Below are 14,928 nucleotides of genomic sequence, written 5' to 3'. Positions count from 1 at the left end.
CCGAGGGCAGTGTTGGGGCCAACTCAGTCTCTGAACGTGCACTGAGTTTCCAGGGTGGCCCGGGACCCCCAGGGTGTCCACGCATGGTTCCTCTCTGTCTCAGGTTCTGTTCCTTGGAACGTATTTCTATCACTTAGAACATATTCCTCGGGTAACAGTCTTTGGTTTTTGTTTGTCTGATTTCCTATGGTTCTTATCCAGGAGTGTGTATACAGCGATCGCTCGCCACCGTAACACAGTCACAGACCTACGTGTGTTCTCTGCCTCAACTGGGGCCCCATCGAGGCCTGTTCTGGGCTCACTGCATGACCCCTGGGCTCAGCTTCCACATCTGAGAAGCATCAGGACAAGCCTTCCCACCCCCACGTTCCCAGGGCTTCCACACTCCTTTCTGGCCACGAGTCAGTCCTCAGTGGACGACCAGTGGCCTGGGGTGGCCCCCTGATTCCCTCACCTGTCCTCATGGGGCTGAACCTCACTCTTCTCCGCCAAAACCAACCAATGAATCAATAAACAAACAAGCATGGACGTCCTAAAAATGCAGGATGCGCTCGCCGGCTGGCGATACTCACGGTGGAGGCAGGAGGGGCAGCATTCGCCTTCCGCGAAGGACGGGCTGGCGCAGGTCGCGGGCGGGCAGGTGATTTGGTGGCAAATGGTTTTAAATTTCTACAGGTGAAGAAAGGCATGCATGAAACACTCATTTAAAAGCAGAGGACATTGGTACAAGGGCTGAGACTAGAAGGAGTCGACAGAATGGCTGAATGTTTTCCATCCTACGGACCGTACGTTACAAACAGAGATGTGAAAATAAGGGCATCTTTTTTCTCCCATTAGTGCTCAGAGCCTAACAAGAACAGGGCCCCCAGATGGCTCTTTGCATCCATTCCGTTCCTTTCTCCCTTCACTGAGCAGCAAGGAAGCAATAGAGAGCTCCACGCTTCCTAGAAGGAGGGAAGAAGAGACACGCAGCAGGAACTCCCGCTATCTAAGGTAACTCCGAGGCCATTGTTACAGAAATAGAGTAACACTAAAAGCTAAATTGTCTGTCTATAAGACTTCAGGCAGTGGCTTGTATTTCCCCCAAATGTTTCTGCTGAGCCTCAGGCTCTGTCAGAACCGAATGGAATTAAATGCAGAGTCTAGGGCCATGTCTGGCTTCTCTGTTCCTCCTGTTTCTAACCCACTGGTGATGCTGGCCAGGTCGCTCCCCCCACTCTGGGCTCTGGTTCTTTATGTGCAAACAAAGAGGTTGATTCGAGTCATAAATATGGTTCCTGGCCCGTCTGTGGTTCTTACACTCGGATTTCCTCACATAGCTGAACAGGTTTTACACAGCCACACTGAACGCTGGCATTTCCAGGCAGTCAAGCTCTGCCGACTGTCCAGTGGTGGCCTCCTCCCCCCAGAGCCGTGTTCTGGGGCCTCACCTTGCAGGTACACGTGGTGCAGCTGTCCACCACCCACGTCTCATTTTCTGCAAAGAACCGGCCATCCTGCCAGCAAGCTGACATGTTCCTTGTCTTAGGAGGGCCACCAATGAGCTCCCAGAGAAACTGGTTATCGTTCGACTGGAAAATCAAGTGAAATATTTAAGTATAGACAAGAAAACAACGTATTTAGTCATCATGCCTGTGGATGAAAAACAAAGTTCCTCCTTCATTAAAAAGCTCTAAAGTCAAGTAGGACTTGACTTATCCCTGGGAGGAAGTTCCAGAAGCTGCCCTCCATCCTCATGGAGCTTTCTGAGCCAGTGCCACAGCTTGCCACTGCCTGGGCTTCTGCGGCGACCCATCCACCTGCCTTCCAGGGGAGTGGAAACTGCGCGGCTCACATGACACCGGGGTCAGTGCAGAGCAACGCTGGGGCTCCTTCAATGGGAACCCAAGGTGGGACTGCGGGTGGGAACAAGGTCCCCAGGCAGCAGCCATAGGACAGGCAGGGATACAGCCAACCTCCTGCCCTGGCCGCCCTCCCTGCCCCAGGCTCCTGCCCTGGCCACCCTCCCTGCCCCGGGCTCCTGCCCTCGCCACCCTCCCTGCCCCGGGCTCCTGCCCTCGTGGCCCTCCTTGCCCCCGGTTCCATCTCCTGGCATCATTTACTTCGTGTCCTCTGGGTACAAGTGACAATCAGCATCACTGCGCCCTGGTTAGCCATGTGGACATCGTGGGGCACTATGGCCCAGAGCACCTCATTATGTTCAGTCCCTTTCTCTAAACTGCAAGCTGCCCGTCCTGAGCCCCACAGGCATCCCTTGCTCTTCCTGGCCACGCTGTGCTGCTAAAACCCATTTCACTCCTGCCAGCCTCACAGGGACTTCCCATCCTGCTTCTTCAGCTACTCCAACATGCAGTCCTTTAAATAAAAGTATTTTCCTCTGCAGGTGCGTGTGTGTGTGTGTGTACACTCATACCTACAGATTTACCAAGGAGGTAAATTTCCCCAAATTAAGAATTTACTTTGGAGACTGTGCCCAGGACTGTTTTCCTTGGGAATACTTCCCTAGATCTACCCAACTTCCCTCTAACAACGCTGAATATTGAGCAAGGGTCCCGGCAGATGCCTCCCCTGAGAACTGTGGGTTTTTACATCGAGCACTAGGCACCGCCAGGCCAGGGAGTGTTGAGACCCACCAAGATGGGCCAGTGGCGGAGTTGCCCGTGCCCTGTGACCCCTGCAGCCCCGCGCGGGCACCCACCACTCTCTTGAGGTTCTCGCTGAGCTGGTTCACGAGGACGTGGAGCCCGGAGAGCTCCTGGACCATGTTCCCCAGCTCCTCGCAGGAGCGTTCGCACACCTCGGGCCTCCTCTCCGAGCTGGGGCCCACATACTCGGTGGTGACATGTGGACCCAGGCGCAGTGTCTCGGTGTTCTCACTGATGGCGTTGATCTCAGCTGAGGGGAAGTACAGAAGGGCCGTGAGCGTCACGGAGAATGTGGCCAGCAGCAGGGGCTGGAACCACAGGGAGGATGACCTGCCCTGGTTCCCAGAGAGGCCTGGTGCTGGGTGACACCAGGAACAGCAGGGACAGGGGACAGCGGACAGCGACTGTTTCCCACACTGTCACGCGTCACAGAAGGAGCGGAGCCGCGGTTAGCTTAGGAGTGGGGAGACGCAGCAATATAGGACAGGCCCACACGGTCCAAACGCAGAAGCAGGAGCGGCCACGCATGTCACTCAGACCCAGGTCCCCTCTTTCCAAAGCTTCCGACCACAAATCTGCTTCTTGAACAACACATCTCCCACAAGTTCTGACGGCTCCTCTCGACTCTTCAACCTTTTTTATTTTCATCCCCAAACACCCTTTCTTATGGCTCCTTGCTCTGCTTTAAAGAAAATTCACTCATCCTCTTGCTGAAACAGCCGGTCCCCTCGAGACTGTGCCTTGCTGGTCCCAGTCTTCCCACCTTCCCACCTTCCCATCTTCCCACCTTCCCCCCACTCCCTCCTTCCCACCTTCCCCCTGCTTCCTCCTTCCCACCTTCCCACCTTCCCACTACTCCCACCTTCCCACCTTCCCACAGCTCCCACCGTCCCACCTTCCCACCACTCCACCTTCCCACCTTCCCACTGCTCCCACCTTCCCAACTTCCCACCTTCCCCCCACTTCCACCTTCCTACCTTCCCACCGCTCTGTCTGAAACCCTATATCGTGGGACCTGGATGGGTATGGCATGTAATTTACAAATTGACCCAAGGCAAGTTGGGGTCGGAGGCAGGTCCCGTCCTCAGGTTCAGTGGGGCCTGCACAGACGCAGTAGGGGCCCAGGCTCTACGCCGGAGCTCACCTCACCCGCGTCTAGGACTCCGCTCCCTCTTAGGGGTGAGGATCCCATCTTTGAAATGCCTGACTTCTCTTGGACAGTCCATTATTGAGGAATGACTTACACATTTTACAGCACTGTCAGGCATTCCATGATCGAGTTTTTGTTACTTGGTTATAAACTGTGCTGCAATTCACATTAAGCTCAGAAGCGTCCCCTCAGATTCATCATGCCCATAGCCATGTACAGTCAGGTCAGTATCGATGTGTTAGCAGAGAGAGAAACCACCCTGAGCGGATTTTACCCAGCACACTGATCTTTAGCTAACCTAGGGTATTTGCTTTTCATTCCTTTAAAAGTTAAACAAAAGACCGCATATATCTTTGCTTCTGCTCCGGCTCTGACAGGAATGTAGTTTTACTTGGTAGTAAAACCTTCCAACTAACTTGCATTTCTCCAGGCTTCTGCCAATATTCTCAGTTGTAAAATAATAATGGCTCAGCCCCTTCACAAGGTTACTCTTACTTTTAACAAACAGTGAAGAAGGGAGTGTCATTACCAAGCACCATTCCATGAAGTAGCTGTTTCTATAAAGACCCATTTTCCTCAAGTCTGACATAACCAGTGAAGAAGGAGTCTTCGTCGGCAAAGATCTCCAAATGGGACATCGGCATCCACCTGGCTTTGAGTAGACTAACTCAGGGTTGATTGCCACATATGGTAGGTAGATATATGTATATAGATTCATACTTATTCTACATCTGGAGATAACAGATCTAGATTTCTCTGTAAGTCTAGGATTTTTTTTTGGGGGGGGGGAGATCTAAGAGTTTCTCATAAGTTTTAAAGGTTTGCTTTTAATAGTTCCAGGGATTATTCACTGGTACCTATGAGCCTAGGAAATACCTGCTGAAGGAGACTGCACCTGCTAGGGTGTATGCTGGTAACACACACACACACAGGGTGTTTGCTTACATAGAGTTGTAAGTCGTGTTTGTCATAGTAGGTTAGTTTTACTCACTAACCATTATGACAACTAATTCAACGTGCCATAGATAACCTGTGCTCTAGTTTAACTGAACCCACGTGAAATTATGGTACGAACGTGTGATTAGGAACACCGCAAAGGGTGTATTTTCTTTCATACAAATAATATTTGCATATATGTTTTGTTTATAAAAACAATATTTTTCTATATTAGTGAAAATACACACACACATACCCACATACATACATATAAATATATCAGACTGAAAACATTATTGCAACAAAAAGTACCCAAAAGCCCCGCAGCCACCTGCACCCCAGGAGCCCGGGGAACAGCACTGCCTCACGAAGCTGAGGCCCTGGCACTCGGAGTGCTGGAGCCGAGATAACGCCGCCTGTGCTGCAAATTACCCCTCAGGTCACAGGCACAGCGAGGGTCGTGGCGGGGTGAAAGTCGGAGCTGGGATGAGGGTTGGTCTTAGAACACGCTTCTCCCTGCACTGATGATCAAATGTCTCCCTGTTCTCCTTCCCCACAGGACATGCACAGCAATCAGGACCTGCAACGTGTAACTGAGGAGTGGGCTACGCACCCCGGTTCTGAAGTGGGCGATGGGATCACAGAGTCGTTGTGCATCAAAGACACCAAATCCCACATCTTCCTGATGACATAACAATTCACACTTGTCATGATTTGGAACAGAAATGGCCTGGCCTTCATGCGCACACAGCCACACCGTGTGGCAGACGTGAGCTCCGCTTTGAGGCTGTGAGACCCCAGCAGCAGCCCTGCTGCCTGCTCACTGGGGAGCTGAACACGCAGCCACACAGCACCTCTCGGGCGCCAGGCTTCCTCTTTGTAAAACGAAGAAAGTGAAAGTACGCATCTCACGTAGTGACTCTGAAGATTAAATGACGTATGACATTTAATGAGCCTGTCACAGCGACCTTCGGAATGAAATGCTCAAGAAAATACTGGAAAGTATGCTTGGAAATACTATTCACAGTTGTAACTAACAGAAAAGGTGAGATCATCTGCCAATGATTTAAGTAGCATAGATTTCCATCATATGATGGAGATAACGACTATGAACAGTGTAAGAAAACTTCTAGGCCGGGAGCAGTGGCTCATGCCTGTAATCCCAGCACTTTGGGAGGCCGAGGTAGGCGGATCACAAGGTCAGGAGATCGAGACCATCCTGGCTAACACTGTGAAATCCCATCTCTACTAAAAATACAAAAAATTAGCCAGGCATGGTGGCAGGTGCCCGTAGTTCCGGCTACTCGGGAGGCTGAGGCAGGAGAATGCTGTGAACCCAGAAGGCGGAGCTTGTGGTGAGTCGAGATCGTGCCACTGCACTCCAGCCCAGGGGACAGAGCGAGACTCCGTCTCAAAAAAAAAAAAAAAAAAACTTCTGTAAGTCAAGTTCAACAAATATCTATGACTTTCCTTAGGCAGACGAGCATCACACATTAATATGCTGGAAAAGTTGCCTATATTTAAAGTCATATTAAAGTACCAGCTATTTATATTTTGTCTTCTATAATAAAATTGTTTGGATTATTAAAATCTGCTTAAAATTAACTACTTAATCAATTTATTATTTTCAGATATCAACATGTCTAAGGTGACCAGCTAACTCACTCAAAGACAATAGTGGTAGTTCCAAATATTTTTACTTAAATTTTTACAAGCATGCATGCACATACATACACACACACACACACACACACACACATCATGTCACAATAGAAACCCATCCAAGCCAGTAAATCAAATGCATTTTTGAAAACACACCTACCTCCCTGGCCTTGCTGGCAACCCTTCTTGCTTAGAATATCTTCCACAGAGTTTTCAAACACGAGGTGGACATTCTGAAGCAAACCCTGTAAATACATACAAGCAGAAAAATAGAGCCACAGATAAACATCCAATGTTTGATGCCAAACTAACTGTCATTCTAAACATACAAGATGCAATCTTCAAGTAGTGAAAGTATTTCCTTCTACGTAGCAGGTTTGCAGTCTCTTTATAATCAGTTTTTCTGTATATAGGACTTTTGAAATTTTGCTTTTGAGCATGACACAAGAAATGGAAGTGTAATGTAAGAAATCTACCTAGAAGGAAATGTTTCACAAATGAGTGAGATGGCCCTTGGAGAGGTGTGGCCTGCTGTGTGTTCTGGGCATGTTCCCATGGACGTTCAAGGCCATTCTTTCCTTGCAAGTCACCATGATTAGCGAGTTTCTGCATTGGGCTAAGGAGCTCACAGAGGCCCACTGGTCTACTCAGAGACACAGACCCTGAGCGCCTCCCGCAGCTGAGTTACGGTGGGGCTGGGCCAATCCTATATAGTATGGAATTCCTGGGCACCCATGAGAGATTAACTCAAAAACAAGCTATGCATCTCTAGGCCTTTTACTCAAATTACTGAGTTTAAGCATGTACTTATTTCCAAGGCCCTACATGACTGGGAGGGAGCAAGGTACCACACCCTATTGTGATTCTAAACACCTGCAGTTTAAGGAAGATTCATTTCCAAACATATTTTAACCAAAATGGACATGAAACCATTCCCTTATAAATCAATAGCCCTTTCCCTTGGAAAAGGGCACCTGCTACTTTGCTCTCCCATCATTTCGCTACTAAAGCAAACATTTAAGAGTGGTTTTGGTCGTGATCAAAAGAGTCTGGGATTGCTAGAAACATTGGAATAGGATTGATTCCCTGATCATCAAACCAGCCCTCAATCACAACGGATGGTTATTAGTGCAGTTAGGAAAGCACAGCTGGGGCGGCCCTCTCTGATTAATCATGACTTAGAAAGGCGTGCATTGTGTGTGTGTGTGCGCTTGTGGGTGGTGTTTGCACATGAAAGGGTGAGTGCATGTGTGAAAGTATGTATGTGCTGACAACTGCCTGTGGCTCTGCATGCGTTGTGTGTGCATGTGTGCCTGTGTGTGCATGTGTGCCTGTGTGTGTACACATGCATGGTGGACGTATGTGTATGCATGAGTTCACATGTGGAGTTTGTGTGTGTATACGTGTGTATGAGTGTGTGTGCATGTGTGTTCATGCGTCTGTACATCTGTGGTTCTGTGTGTGCATCTATATGTGTTTTTGTGTGTGTGTGTGGGATGTGAGTGAATGTGAGTGTATGTATGGTGTGTTTATGTGTGGAGGTGTGTGCATGTGTGTGACTGTGTATGGTGCTTTTGTGCACATGTATGTGTGTGTTCACATGCGTATGATGTGTGTGCATTGAATGACTGTGTGTGGTGTGTGCACACCTGTTTTGTCCACATGTCTGTATAAGTGCCTATATATGGTTGTGTGCACATGTGCATGTGTGAGAGTATGTTCACATGTGTGTGTGGTGTGTGTGTGCATGTGTGGCACGTGCACACATCTGTGTGAATGTGAGTGTATGCATGGTGTTTATTTGTGTATGTGCATGTATGCCCATGTAGGGTGTGTGCATGTGTGTGCATGTGTGTGTTCACATGCATGTCTGTGGTGTGCATGCGTGCATATGAGTGTGTGAATGGTGTTTATGTGGGTCTGCATGTGCGTGCGCATGTACGGTGTTTGCACACGGGCATGCATATGTGAGGGTGTGTTCACATGCATGTGTATGTGGTGAGGTGTGTGTCTGTGCATGTGTTGTGTGGTGTGTGTACATGTGTGATGTATATACATATGCGAGTGTGAGTACATATGCAGTGTTTGTGTATATGTCTCGATGTGTGTTCATGTGTTTGTGTGCATGTGTGTTCACATGTGTGTGGTGTGTGCATGTGTGATGTATATACATATGCGAGTGTGAGTGCATATGCAGTGTCTGTGTATATGTCTCTGGATGTGTGTTCGTGTGTTTGTGTGCATGTGTGTTTGCATGTGTGTGTAATGTGTGCATGTGTGATGTATATACATATACAAGTGTGAGTGCATATGCAGTGTTTGTGTATATGTCTCTGGATATGTGTTCGTGTGTGTGCATGTGTGATGTATATACACATGCGAGTGTGAGTGCATATGCAGTGTTTTGCATATGTCTTTGGATGTGTGTTCATGTGTTTGTGTGCATGCATGTTCATGGGTGTGTGGTGCATGTGCACGTGTGCACATGCCTGTGGTTGCATGTGGTGTGCAGTGTGTGCATGTGTGCATGTGAGCACGTGTGTGGAGGTGCAGTGTGCTTCTCTAAGGCCAGGCTCCGCCTGCTCAAGCATCGCATCACCAGATGCACTCGCGGGTCAGTTCCCAGCAAAGCTCTTTCCTCCCTCACCGTGGCCACCTCCCTGCAGAGCGTACCCTGAAGTGACTCTCTCTGGCAGAGCCTTTGGCCACGTACATCCGGCTCTTTTCCGCCTGCAGGTGCTCGTAAAAGGGCTCGTCCAGAGCGAAGCTGTCTATGAGGTCGCAGCCCACGTGCAGGCTGTAGGTCTCGCCAGCCACCTGCACGGTGACGTTCTTCCACTGCGAGTCAGCCAGGCCCACGTCCTCCAGGGAGACCACGTGCCGGGTGCCATCGATCCAGTAGATGAGGTCCAGCGTGTCCGCAGGGCCGTTGGAGACGATCTCGAACTGCCTCTGGGAGAGACCGGGGCCCTCCAGAGCCAGCAGCGTGCCCCTGGACTTGCCGTCCTGCTTGAGCTGGGCCGTGAGGAAGAAGCCCTCCTTCTGCCGCATGATCCTGGTGATCTTGCTGAGGTCCTCTGCGTTCACCGGTGGGATGTAGTCGAAGCGCACGAAGCGGTAAGCCGGCACGCCGGGGTCGGGCCCGCGGAACTGCTTGGCGCCAATGGTCTTGCGGTTGATGTTGCTGATACTGAAAAGGTCGAAGGTCGTGCCTTTGTCCTGGTGACCAGCTGCAAAGGGAACCGCAGTGCAGAAGGGTGACGTAGGGGAAGAGGGCGAGGTTGGCCGGACCCAGGGTGACAAACCAGAACCTCCTGTGTAAGGAAATTAACCAGGCCTCCCAATATCCCACAGCTTCTCCCCCTCTTTTATAGGAGTGCTAGAGCCGTCTCTGATGAAAAGCCACTGCCAGTGCCGCTACTCAGAGTGTGGTCCCAACGCAGCTGCAGGTCTGTGGGGTCAACTTCTGTCCCTGGCTGGCCAAGGAGCGTGTGCCAGAAGGTAAATCAGTGGGACCAGGTAACACCCTGTCTGTTCAGCTGGCCCTTTGCATAGCCCGACCTTCCTAGTGAGGGAATCCGGGCCTCGACTGACATTCTGGCACATGTCCCAAGTCACTCTGTCTGGCTCTTCCATCTCAGATCTAAGGCTGAAAAGCAGCCGTCCTCTCTACCAGTTGATTGCTCAGGAAGTAAATGAATGAACAAACTAGGAAAGACATGGATCTTTAGCCTTGCTATTGATAAAGTGTCTGAAAGCGGCTCAATCGTATGTTGCTTTCTTGTTGAGATCCACTGCCTAAAACCCGTTATGTTAGCAGGTTGCTATTTTGTAAAAATGTATTCTCCAATGCTTAATGCACCCTGTGGGTAAGGATCTGAAAGAGTGATCAGTGTCCAGTATAGAAACAAATGGTTTTAAGTCACCACCTAAGCTATTGGCAAGAAAAGTGATCAGACCTCACCAAAATCATAACAGTTTAAATAATTCGAAGTAATACACTGAACGGAAAGTTTAAACAAAGCCTTCCTTTTCATGTAATATTTGGCAAATTAGAACAGTATAATACACAGTGTTGCTGATAGAAGTGGGCATGGGACCACTTTCCATAGAGTTACTTGGCAAGAATTAAAAGCTTTGATTCAACAATTCCAATTTTGTAACCTATCCAAAGGACATAATCACAAATGCTACTTAAGATTTATCCACGTCAGTATTTTTTGTATCACCGTTTATGCTAATGAAAATAAACCAATCTAAGTGGGAATTGATTGAAAAAGATCAGGCTTCATCTGTGATGAAATATTACGTGGTCATTAAAAATCATACTGTAGAAAAGTAAACACATGGGAAAATATTTAAAGGAGGAAGAAAGTGGAGCAAAAATAATTCAACAAACACCAAATACTTGCAGTGCTGTGAACATCCTCTACAGAAAAAAAAGGATAAACTGTGCAACTCCAAGTGGAATGGCATTTTTCTCTAACACCTGAATTTTCCAAAGATAAATTCTCTCATGTCATATTGGCTCTGAAGTAAGTTACTATTAAGGAGCTAGAAGGTCCTCACGGGTAAAATTGTCCTACTGCACACTTTATTTTGTCGTCTCTCGCCTTGCAGCTAAGCCACATCTCACAAGCCCAAGAGACCACAGGCTCTGAGGACACTCACCTTGCGTGCTGGGCCACACCCACAGAGCCAGCAGGACCAGCCCCCAGACCATCCTGCCTCCTGCAGTTTAGCTCCTGGGGATATAGGAAACCTTTGTTAGTGATGAGTCCACAGCTGCAACCCTGCCTATGAGGGAGACTGGCCCAGTGACTCACATGACCATTGAAAAACAGTTTGCGTATAAAACTCAGCACCAACTGGATTTGTGGGAAACTAAGAGCTAAGGAGGAAATTTACTTTTCAAGCAGGATTCTTCTAACTATAACTAAGATTTGTTGGGCTAGCATTCGCCGGCAAGCACTGTGCTCATCACCTTCTAAATATTCCTATTATTTCATCTTCATAATAGCCGAGGAGGTAAGTGGTGCTCTAATTGTCCTCGTTTTACAGATGAGCAAATGGACGATGGGCAAGGTCAGCGCTTGCCCGGAGTAATTCTGTTCATATGACTCGTAGACAGGACTTAGATCTGGAAAGTTTGAATTTAGAAAAATATCCAGCCTGACAAAAATAATCTGTGAAAGCATTTTGTGTAAATATCCAGAAAAAAAACAGTTACGCATAACCTAATTAAACAGAATAAATACTAACTGTAAAAAAAGTTAGAAATAAACTTAATTTGGTGAATTATACTTACAAAAAAACAGAACACTTGACTTAGCCATCATTTTGACCCTGCCTTTTTATTTTCCTGCAGGCCTGTTTTTCCATTCTTGGGGATTTTAAGTTGGCACAGCTCAGTGGAGGCTGGACCCGGAGTCAGGAGACGTGGCCCAATGCCCTGCGGCATGATTAACCCTGTGGGTCTCAGCTTCTCCTCTCCCGAAGGAGCATGAGCCTGTGGGTCCCAGGGCTCCCCAAGTCCCTTCCAGCAATTGGTCACACCCTGCCCCAGGTTGAAGCAAAGACTGAGACCCCAATTCTTCCCGTATTTCGAAGAGCAAAGGCTGTTAACTTCTCATTGTTAATCCAAGGACTCTCCCTCTCCAGAAACAACATTTGGTAACCTGGAAATCCTCACCTTCCAGGAATAGAGAAACGTTCCCCAGAAGAAATGCTTGGCAGCACCTCCAGACCCCACACCCATCTGCTCCCTGGACTCCCCCAAACTCATCTGCTCCCCGGCCCCCCTGCAACCCATCTGCTGCCCCCAGTGCCACCCCCGGGGTCCTTGGTGAGTGTTTCATCTGTCCTGGCTCCGGAAGCAGCACGGCCAGCCGCCGGCCGAGGCCAGCACCAGGCTGAGCAATGCTGAACACCAGCTGTGCAACCTAGGAAAACTTACTTAACCTCTCTGTCTCAGTTTCCTCATCTGTAGAAACATAGCCTCATATAAAACGCCCACCTCATCGGGTTGTTATGAGAGATGAATTCAGCAAACGAATCTTCACCAGGGGCTGACTTAGCCCAGCAAACCACAGGCATGGGTTACAGGAGCAGAATGTGCCTCTGGGTCTGGGGCACTTTCTGCTCTAAAAGCCCGAGGCAGCCGCAGTAATAATGGTAGTGCTGACAGGACCTTTCTATGGAGCTCTTAAGAGGGTTTAATGACATGAGTGAACACTTGACCATGAGCTTAGAACAGTGCCTGCACACCGTAAGCACCACAGAGAGGTGTTAGAATACACAGCTCAGGTATAGCCTTGGCAGGCTCTTCCCACCTCTCCACCTCATCAGCCCACACTGCCGGACACATCGCTGTCCCCTAAGGACAACTGTGTGGGGCTGGCCCTGCAGAGGCCAGCCAAGAACAGGATGGCAAACGCGAAAGTTCTGGATGCCCAGTTTCATAAGGACAGGTTGGAAAAAGTAAAGCAAACTCCTTTGACAAAACCACATCCTACTGTCTCTGCCTTGAGGTGGATTCTTACAAGAGCAGGAGTCTAACAAAGCATCCGCCGCTGAGGATTGTCAAAGGACAGTGAAGCTCCATGCCACAGGAAGGATGAGCAGCCGGGCTGCCTGGCCTCAGCCCATCCAGGGACACCGGGCAGGGATGGAGCCACGGACGAGCCAGTGCCCCTCACCCCTGCCCCAGCCTCTGCACGCCACGCACCCACGTTTATGCTTGTGTCTTTCCAAAAGAAAGATTTCAGTGCCTGTCTGCAGCAGAACACAGTTTGAATTTGCAAAGGTCTTTGAAAACTCTTTTCAGTTGAACAATCCAAGTAAAAGATAACTTTGCAGAGAGCTAATTGTTTACCGGCCATCCCCCACCAAGAGCAGTCTGATGACACAGCAGACTCCTGGGTGCTCAGCCCCCAGCCCTGGGCGGCCAAACCCACCTTCCTTAAGTGGTAGCCAGGCAACCCGCCAGCTGGCTTTTCATATGCAAACTGCCGCAAAACTGTTAAAAGTCGCTGTGTGTCCCGGTAGTCACAGGACTTTGCATAGACTTACCACAAATACTCTCTAGTTAGGTTCAAAACCACTTTTCAGCTACGAATAATGTAAACAATCGGTCTCTCTGTCATCTGCTAATAATGATGTCAACAATCAGAGTCTCTCTAATCTACTAATAATGTTAATCAGAGATCTGAGTCTCTCTCTAAACTACTAATAATGTTAACAATCAGAGTCTCTCTCTAATCTCGGTTACTTTTCAGATACTCCGGGAGTGGTTTCTAATTCCCTCCTCAATAACAAACTCTCATGTGGAATCTTCTTATTCTGAAGCTGAAAACGTAAAGCCTTTACCGGGTTCCCAGGCAGGTATATGCATTATAATAGCAGCAACCACAGCCCTCAGAGAGGAAGGGGTGCCGGGCCAGCCGGCCAAAGGAGCCGCGGAGGAAAAGCTTAGCGGCGGCCACGTGCCTTGCTCTTCCAGTGGGCAGTAAAAACTCCACGTGAAGAAAGGCTTGCCGTTTAGTGTTAATAGATGCACCACCCACCTTAAGAATCTCCATAGCTCTTTCTTCTTCTCCCCTTCTTAGAGTTCAAGAGCTCTAATTTCTTAAAATTGGAGCACGATGAAATAATTGAGTTTAAGAAATAATCGTACCTGGTTTGCTAAAAAGATGCAGCGATGACTGATTTCAGTGTTCCGGACTGAGTCAGAAAAACTCAGGCTCTGCCGGAGCTGGAGACCGGCCCCGCCGTGCAGGACGCTCCGGTGGACGTGGCCGAGCGGCTCCCGGGCAGTGCGGCTTTATATGCCGCTTCTCCTGTGCAGTGCTGTCAATCAGACACACGAGGAAGCACGTTTAATTCATTCCTTCGAAGGAATGACATCATCCCCCTTCTGATCTCACCATTTGCTCCGAGTACCTGCTGCAGGGGTCCAAGTCCAGCCCCTCTGTACTGGAGGCCGCCTCCTCCTCCTGCACCCCGGCCCCTGCCAGACAGGCCTGGGAGGAGCCAGACAGAGAGAGGGAAGGCAGGGACTCACTTTTCCTGTCTTCTCTCAGGAAATAAGATGCTATAAATAACACGAGCAAGATTGGCTAGAACTCCTCATTTTGCTTAAGAGAAAAAAATGCAAGTTCTATGCCTTAAATATGTTTCGAATGATTCAATGTGATATTGGTCTTTCTAAACCAAATGACTGGCTCTTAATAACACATAAAATACATCGGTGAGTATCAATAATTAGTCTGTATATTAATAAAGTTATTATGGTCAATAACCAAGTTTATTATGTGACAAAAGTGAAATGTAATGTCAAAGGAAGCTGCCAACATTTATCTCAGGCAGTTAGAGGACTGAAAAACTGTACTGCAGCTTTGGGAAAATTCATTTTAACCCAAATTCTGCTTCATCTGCTCAGTGAAGATCCCCTACAAGGACGTCTCCCAGTGACATGCAATACCCGACCGAGTCCCCTCGTGCACACTTTCACGTGGTCCCATCGCAGGAACAGCC

The 14,928-nt window shown here is 48.8% G+C and overlaps 1 protein-coding gene across 1 annotated transcript in view; it reads right to left on the bottom strand.

Annotated features, from left to right (window-relative positions):
- The window catches only part of THBS2 (thrombospondin 2), a 41,005-nt gene extending 26,814 nt beyond the window's left edge, over positions 1-14,191 (bottom strand). Inside the window, exons 1-7 of the mRNA XM_008007878.3 lie at positions 14,069-14,191; positions 11,065-11,138; positions 9,067-9,623; positions 6,554-6,638; positions 2,699-2,895; positions 1,431-1,571; positions 573-669 (exon numbers count right to left, since the gene is read on the bottom strand). Of these exons, the coding sequence (XP_008006069.3) occupies positions 573-669; positions 1,431-1,571; positions 2,699-2,895; positions 6,554-6,638; positions 9,067-9,623; positions 11,065-11,116 (1,129 nt within the window). The 5' untranslated portion in view covers positions 11,117-11,138; positions 14,069-14,191. The remainder of the gene's footprint in view (positions 1-572; positions 670-1,430; positions 1,572-2,698; positions 2,896-6,553; positions 6,639-9,066; positions 9,624-11,064; positions 11,139-14,068) is intronic.
- Positions 14,192-14,928: the final 737 nt, after the last annotated feature.

Source organism: Chlorocebus sabaeus, chromosome 13, assembly GCF_047675955.1.
Source record: "Chlorocebus sabaeus isolate Y175 chromosome 13, mChlSab1.0.hap1, whole genome shotgun sequence".
NCBI lineage: Eukaryota > Metazoa > Chordata > Mammalia > Primates > Cercopithecidae > Chlorocebus > Chlorocebus sabaeus.
The sequence above is the reverse complement of the archived record's forward strand: the minus strand, read 5'-3'. Positions and strand labels throughout refer to the sequence as shown.